General features: G+C 41.6%; 1 protein-coding gene across 1 annotated transcript; it reads left to right on the top strand.

The window, feature by feature from the left end:
* Positions 1-302: 302 nt before the first annotated feature.
* LOC122450439 (olfactory receptor 5AN1-like) lies at positions 303-1,244 on the top strand. The gene has a single exon (XM_043482789.1). The coding sequence runs from the start codon at positions 306-308 to the stop codon at positions 1,242-1,244; it is 939 nt and encodes a 312-aa protein (XP_043338724.1). The 5' UTR covers positions 303-305.
* Positions 1,245-8,522: the final 7,278 nt, after the last annotated feature.

The raw sequence follows: 8,522 nt of genomic DNA, 5'->3' as shown, positions 1-8,522 counted from the left end.
GCAATGAGGGAGACCTGGGTTCAATCCCTGGGTTGGGAAGATCGCCTGGAGAAGGGAGAGGCTTCCCACTCCAGTATTCTGGCCTGGAGCAGTCCATGGACTGTAGAGTCCATGGAACACTGAGAAGGCACTTCTTGACAATTCAAGATGAAAAGCTGGGGTCTTTCCCTAGGACCCTAAGCATTTCCACTTCTCCAGTGCTCAGTGGGGGAAAATATGTTGTATATGAGGCTTGTAATGCTACCATGTCACAAGTAGAGAATATATCCTCTGGTCACTTTTCTGATTTTAGGAGTGTCAAGCCAATGATTGGAGGAGGCAATATCACAGAGATCACTTATTTTATCCTCTTGGGATTCTCAGATTTTCCCAGAATCATCGCAGTACTTTTTGCTGTATTCCTGGTGATATACATTTTGACCCTGACGTGTAACCTGTCGCTCATCATCTTAATAGGAATAGACTCCCACCTCCACACCCCCATGTACTTCTTCCTCAGTAACCTGTCCTTCATGGACATCTGCTATGTGACTGCCACAGCCCCCAAGATGCTTTACGACTTCTTCCGGGAGCAGAAAATTATCACCTATGTGGACTGTGTGATTCAGAATTTCGTATTCTCAACCATGGGGCTGAGTGAGTCTTGCCTCATGACCGCCATGGCTTATGACCGATATGCTGCCATTTGTAACCCACTCCTCTATTCCTCCATCATGTCGCCCGCTCTCTGTGGTCGGATGGTGCTGGCATCCTACGTGGCTGGACTCTCTGGTTCTATATTCTATTTGTGTTTCATGTCGAAGTTCCAGTTCTGTGGGCCTAATGTCATCAACCACTTCTTCTGTGACATGCCCCAGCTGTTAGTTCTGTCCTGCACCGACACGTTCTCTGCACAAATCTTCACTGCTTTATCGACAATGATCTTTGGGATACTAAATGTTTCTCTTATCATGATATCCTATGTTTACATTGTCATCTCCATCCTGAAGATCACTTCCGTGAAAGGCAGATCCAAAGCTTTCAACACCTGTGCTTCCCACCTGACGGCAGTGAGCCTCTTCTACACCTCAGGTATATTTGTCTATTTGAGTTCCAGCTCTGGAGGTTCCTCCAGCTTCGACAGATTCGCATCGGTCTTCTATACAGTGATGATTCCCATGTTGAATCCTTTGATTTACAGTCTGAGAAACAAAGAAATCAAAGATGCCTTGAAGAGGTTGCAATGGAAGAGAGGGTATTGCTGAGGCCATAGACTGAGATTTCTGATGGATTTGTCTTTTTAGAATCACCTTAACCCTCAATACTGTTCATACAAAAGGGCTATAAAATTCCTGACGTCTTTGACAAAGACAACTTAATTTGATACGCAGTATGCCAATATGGACCAACAGCTGAATTGTAACCACATGAACAGGATATCTATGTCCTGGAGATTCATAGTTTTCATCCTACATGAGGAGTGGCCTCAACATTTATTAATATATCTGTAAGTATTTGTGAAACTTTAAGGTTTAGAACCTTGCTATTTCTCTTTTGCTTCTGAGAGGGAGCCCGTTCAATCTCGGGCTTCTGACCCTGGAGGAGAGACAGCTGACACAGGCCTCAGGAGTGCGTAAACCTTGTCTGCCAAATATCCTGACCCAGCGCAATCCAGACGTGGTGGTGGCCAAGGTTTGTTCTGTGTTTCTGATGACAATGTATGCCGAGACAAGATATACTATTGGCCTGCTTGGACTTCCGTGGTGGCTCAGCTGGTGAACAGTCCGACTGCAATTCTGGAAACCTGGGTTCGATTCCTGGGTTGGGAAGATCCCCTGGAGAAAGGAACAGCTACCCACTCCAGTATTCTGACCTGGAGAATTCCATGGACTGTACAGTCCATGGGGTCATGAAGAGTTGGACATTATTGAGTGACTTTCACTTTACTTCACTTCACTTCATCAGCCTGATTGTGCCTCCTGGGAAGACCAGTATGACATAACTTATGTTTGTGTAAGTCCTACTCTGGGACAATTACCCAATAAGCTTGGGATTATATCCTAGGCTCCACCAAGAAGGCGGAGGTGGCTTGAATGATAAAGAGGAATGGAATGAAGCATGTGTTCCCTTCTGTGCCATTTACTGACAAGTTTCATGATGTAATTTCTTGCCTCTAGTGTACAAAGGGGATTTCTGATGGGGATGATATTAAAAATCAGTGTCACAATCAATAGAGATTTCTGATATTGTAGGACTCAAATCTCTCTCTCCCATTAAATTTGGAAAATTCATCCTAAGATGGCCAGCTTCCCAGGTGGTGCTAGTGATAAAGAATCTGCCTGCCAATTCAGGAAATGCAAGAGACGCAGGTTTGATCCCTGGGTTGGGAATGAGAGAGTCATTTCCTAAGCAGGGTAATAAGAAGTCTAGAGGTCCCCAAGGAGAGAGAGGTGTGGAATACTCAAGAAGGAAGAAAGGACAAACTTTTTACTTTTTTCCCCTCTACGTTCCTTAGGATTATATAACAAAAATATATCCTGCCTGGGCAAAGTCTCTGGATTAAACCCTCTGGCTAATTCTGTTATCTTAAAACATAAATTATGGGAGTAGATCTGGCCTTTACAAGGATGTATTCTGCCTGAGGACAGTCTCTGGATTAAACCTGTTGGCTAATTCTGTTATCTTAAAATATAACTTATGGGAGTAGGTCTGGTGAAGTCTTTACAACCTCCAGACATTCTTTGGATTCATTAGAAAGTATATAACTCCTTTGCTGACACTCTTCCTACCCACTTCTGATGTCTGTGTCAGAAGCTTTATCTCCTTTATACTTTAATACAACTTTATCACACAAAAGCTCTGAGCAATCAAGCCTCATCTCTGGCCCTGGATTGAATTCCTCTCCTCTGGAGGCCAGGAAACCCGGTGTGTTTGCCTGATTCAGCAACAACCTTTCAGGAAGATCCCTTGGAGTAGGAAGTGGCAACCACTCCAGTACACTTGCCTGGAGAAATCACATGAGCAGAGGAGCCTGTGGGCTACAGTGCATGGGACTGCAGAGTCAGATGCAACTAAGCACATCCTTGTTGGACAGGGACAGTGTGATCATGCTACCAAATCATTTCTGCTGTTTCAAACATCTGAGCATGTTTGATGTGATGAGAATTGTATAGAATTCATGGACATAATAAAGTTACTAAATATTTCATACTGTAGACCAAGAACAAATATGAAAAACTGGTATAAAGTCTTTTCTTTTATCTGTGTTCAATATTTGATGTCCCCAAAACTTGTGATTGTATGGTGTGATATAATGGTTGGCGTAGGATGGTTAGAGTTACTTTAATGCTGACATTTGCCAGGAAACCTTAAGGTGCAAAAGGGGAAATAGATTTACGATAGGCAGTATTCTTAACTCTGGCCAATTTTCATCTTCAGTAGGAGGATGTAAGTTTGTGGTCCTTGTGATCTTTTTAAAAATAAGAACAAGATGGGCACTGACTGTTGACTTGCCAGATTTCCCAGACTTGAACAAACTGATATAAAGTACATATTACTCCCGGCAATAAGAAGCCTGTGCCCCACAGTGAAAGAGTAGACCCCGCTCATGGCAACTGAAAAAGCCCAAGTGCAGCAACAGAGATCCAGAATAGTCAAATACATAAATTTCTGAAAAATAAATAAAAATTCCAATTCAGTGAGTTTTGACAAATAGTTCAGTTCAGTTCAGTTCAGTTGCTCAGTCATGTCCAACTCTTTGTGACCCCATGTACGGAAGCACTCCAGGCCTCCCTGTCCATCACCAACTCCTGGAGTGTACTCAAACTCATGTCCATTGTGTCAGTGATGCCAAACAACCATCTCATCCTCTGTCGTCCCCTTGTCCTCCCGCCTTGAATCTTTCCCAGCATCAGGGTCTTTTCAAATGAGTCAGTTCGTCACATCAGGTGGCCAGAGTATTGGAGTTTCAGCTTCAACGATGAATATTCAGGACTGATTTCCTTTAGGTTGGACTGGTTGGATCTACCCACAGTCCAAGGAACTCTGAAGAGTCTGCTCCAATACCACAGCTCAAAAGCATCAATTATTCATAGTCCCACTCTCACATCCAGACATGCTTACTGGAAAAGCCATAGCTTTGACTAGACAGATCTTTGTTGGCAAAGTAATGTCTCTTCTTTTTACTGTTCTGTCCAGGTTCGTCATAACTTTTCTTCCAAGTAGTAAGCGTCTTTTAATTCATGGCTGTAGTCACCATCTGCAGTGATATTGGAGCTCCCAAAAATAAACTTTGTCACTGGTTTCCCATCTATTTGCCATGAACTGATGGGACCGGATGTCGTGATCTTAGTTTTCTGAATGTTGAGCTTTAAGCCAACTTTGTCAGTCTTCTCTTTCACTTTCATCAAGAGTCTCTCTAGTTCTTCTTCACTTTCTGCCATAAGGGTGGTGTCATCTGCATATCTGAGGTTATTGATGTTTCTCCTGGCAATCTTGATTCCAGCTTGTGCTTCATCCAGCCCAGCATTTCTCATAATGTGTTCTGTATATAAGTTAAATAAGCAGGGTGACAATATGCAGTCTTGATGTACTCCTTTTCCTATTTGGAACCAGTCTGTTGTTCCTTGTCCAGTTTGAACTGTTGCTTCCTGACCTGCATATAGATTTCTCAAGAGGCAGGTCAGGTGGTCTGATATTCCCATCTCTTTCAGAATGTTCCACAGTTTATTGTGATCCACACAGTCAAAGTTTTGGCATAATCAATAAAGCAGAAGTAGATGTTTTTCTGGAACTCTCTTCCTTTTTCGATGATCCAGCGTATGTTGGCAATTTGATCTCTGGTTGCTCTGCCTTTTCTAAAACTAGCTTGAACATCTGGTCGTTAACGTTTCATGTACTGTTGAAGCCTGGCTTGGAGAATTTTGAACATTACTTTGCTAGCGTGTGAAATGAGTAGAATTGTGTGGTAGTTTGAGCATTTTTTGTTTGCCTTTCTTAGGGATTGGAATGAAAACTGACCTTTTCCATCCCTGTGGCCACTGCTGATTTTTCCAAATTTGCTGGCATATTGAGTGCAGCACATTCACAGCATCATCTGTCAGGATTTGAAATAGCTCAACTGGAATTCCATCACCTCCACTAGCTTTGTTCATTGTGATGCTTCCTAAGACCCACTTGACTTCACACTCCAGGAGGTCTAGGTTAGTGATCACACCATCGTGATTATCTGGGCCATGAAGATCTTTTTTGTACAGTTCTTCTGTGTATTCTTGCCACCTCTTCTTAATATCTTCTGCTTCTGCTAGGTCCATACCATTTCTTTCCTTTAACAAGCCCATTGTTGCATGAAATGTTCCCTTGGTATCTCTAATTTTCTTCAAGAGATCTCTAGTCTTTCCCATTCTATTGTTTTCCTCTATTTCTTTGCATTGATCGCTGAGGAAGGTTTTCTGATCTTTCCTTGCTCAAAAATAAATGGAAAAAAAAAAAAGGAACTCTGCATTCAAATGGCTATATATTTGCTTTTCTCCTTTGCTTTTCACAGCTATTTGTAAGGCCTCCTCAGACAGCCATTTTGCCTTTTTTTTGCATTTCTTTCCTATGGGAATGTTGTTGATTCCTGTCTCCTGTACAATGTCATGAACCTCTGTCCATAGTTCATCAGGCACTCTGTCTATCAGATCTAGTCCCTTAAATCTATTTCTCACTTTCACTGTATAGTCATAAGGGATTTGATTTAGGTCATTCCTGAATGGTCTAGTGGTTTTCCCCACTTCCTTCAACTTTCACCATATTAGAGAGCTGATTTTCCTAATTAGGTCTATTTCTGATCTTCCTATATTTGTAAAATCTGGAATGAGGAAACTTGACATTAATACATTTAATGGACATATACTAATGATGTCCATTTACTGTCTTTTGTCCCCTCCAAAAGAATTACAGTATATCTTCAAGAAATTTTCTAATTAAGGGTGTAGATTATACATGAAAGGCACAGGTTAACTTGACATTGATGATTCAAGCTTGTATAGCTAGTCAGCTGCATGCCTGAAAAATATGAAGAGTACTTTTGTTTGTAGAATGAAAGCATCTGCTTCTCTCATGTTTTTCTCAGCAGATGCCACCGATCAGGTCCATGGAAGGGGACAGAAATCACACCTCTGTGGTCATGTCTGTTCTCCTGGGAATCTCAGATGACAAAGAGCTGCAGCTGAATGTCTTTCCGATCTTCCTAGGGATGTACCTTGTGACCCTCATCTGTAACCTGGGTCTTCTCATCCTGATCAGCATGGACTCCCACCTCCATACACCTATGTACTTTTTTTCAGTGTCCTGTCTTTTATTGACATCAGCTATTCTTCTTCTTCTATCAATTCAAGGATGCTTTCAGATTTCTTCATTTTTTCGTTGAAAGAACAATTTCCTTCGTAGCCTGTGCCACCCAGGACTTCGTTGCGTCCCGCTGGGGTCTGACTGAGTGCTGCCATTGTTCCTCGTGGCCTATGACAGGTCCGCTGCTGTGGGCAGCCCCTGCAGTACCCCCCCATCATGGCTCCTGGCCTCTGCCAGAAGAAGGTTGCTGGGGCCTTTGGGAGTGGTTTCCTTGGTAGCTTAGTTCAAGCAGTCTCTTGCTTTAATCTCTACTACTGTGGGCCAAATCTCATCTGGAATTTCTTCTATGATATACCCCAGGTTATTTCCTTGTCTTGTTCCAATCCCTTCATTGGTCAAATTATTATTATTTTTTTGTGGCTGGGATTCTTTCTGGATTTGGTTCTTTCCTCCGATCCTATGGTTTCACTGCAGTTTCCATTCTGGAAATCTCCTCCATCAAAGGCAGTGCCAAGGCCTTCCACACCTGTGCCTGCCATGTGACAACTGTGACTCTCTTCCTGGGCACAGGCCTCTCTGTGTAACTGTTTCCTCCGTCTAGCCAGCCCAAGAAACAGGAGAAGGTAATGTCAGTGTTCCATGTTATCCTTATCCCTGTGTAAAGCCCTTTTATGTTTGTTCTGAGGGACAAAGAGATCAGAGAGGCCCAGAAGAGAGTGATAGAGGGCCACATGCAGACATCAGTAGGGGTAACTTTGGTGCTGGTGTTATTACTCTTATAAGGATAACAGGGGTAAGAATACGTAAGAGAATATATGTAGGACACAGGAATAACTTAAGAATACATAAGAGAATATATGTACGACACAGGAATAACTAAGTAGAGAGATAAGGAAAAGTCTGGCTTCCTTGTTTTTTGGAGGCATTATGTTTATTTTTTCATTTTGTTTTTCTTATGTTTTATTTTTATTGATTTACTTATTTATGATATAGTTGTACAATATTTTATATGTTTCATGTGTACAACATAATTGCCCACAATTTTTGAAGTCGTCATTCCATTTATCGCTATTATAAAATATTGGCTATAATTTCCTCTGTTGTGTAATACATCTTTGTAGCTCATTTATTTTATAACTAGTAATTTGCTCTCTTAACCCCCTCCATGTATCTTACCACTTGCATTTTCCCTCTTCCTTCTCCACTCCATCAACCACTAGTTTATTCCCTATATCTGTGACTCTTTTCTGTTTTGTTATGTTCTCTAGTTTGTTTCACTTTTTAGATTCTACCTTTAAGGGCTATCATATAGCATTTTCCCTTCTCTGACTTATTTCACTTAGAAGAATCCCTCTAAGTCCATCCATTTGCTGTAAATTACAAAATTTCCTTCTTTTTAATTTGGTGAGAAGAATTCCATTATATCTATATCACATCTTTTAACCCATTCATTTATTGATGGACACTCCGGTTGCTTTCACATCTTGGCTATTATAAATAATGTTGTTATGAACATTGGGATTCATGGATCTCTTCTTCTTAGTGTTTTCATTTTTTGAATGTATGCTCATGAATGGAATTTCTGGGTCATGTGGTAGTTCCATATCTAGTCTTTTGAGAACCCGCTCCACATTGTTTTCCATGGTGGCTGCTGGTGTCACTGTGTTTAGCTGCTGTTGTGTTTAGTTTAAAAGCCTATTTCCATGCTTAGACCCAGGCAGACAAAACCAGACCCTGAAAACAGGGTTTCTGATAGATATGGTGGGTAGTGAAAAGACAAGAACTTAGGAAACCAAACACACTATTTTGTTTTTTTTCCCATTTATTGTTATCATTGGAGGCTAATTACTTTACAATAGTGTAGTAGTTTTTGTCATACATTGACATGAATTTACATGTGTTCCCCATCCCGACCCGACTCCCACCTCCCTCTCCACCCAATCCCTCTGGGTCTTCCCAGTGCACCAGCCCTGAGCACTTGTCTCCTGCATCCAACCTGGGCTGGAGATTTGCTTCACCCTTGAAGATATACATGTTTTGATGCTGTTCTCTCAAAGCATCCCACCCTCGCCTTCTCCCACAGAGTCCAAAAGTCTGTTCTGAACATCTGTGTCTCTTTTTCTGTTTTTGCATATAGGGCTATCGTTACCATCTTTCTAAATTCCATATATATGCATTAGTATACTGTAATGGTCTTTATCTTTCTGGCT

This window comes from Cervus canadensis, chromosome 11 (assembly GCF_019320065.1).
Source record: "Cervus canadensis isolate Bull #8, Minnesota chromosome 11, ASM1932006v1, whole genome shotgun sequence".
In the NCBI taxonomy this organism is placed as follows: domain Eukaryota; kingdom Metazoa; phylum Chordata; class Mammalia; order Artiodactyla; family Cervidae; genus Cervus; species Cervus canadensis.
The sequence above is the reverse complement of the archived record's forward strand: the minus strand, read 5'-3'. Positions and strand labels throughout refer to the sequence as shown.

Excerpts from the sequence above, each read along its gene's own strand:
- LOC122450439 (XM_043482789.1), top strand. The coding sequence starts at position 306 with ATGATTGGAGGAGGCAATATCACAGAGATCACTTATTTTATCCTCTTG.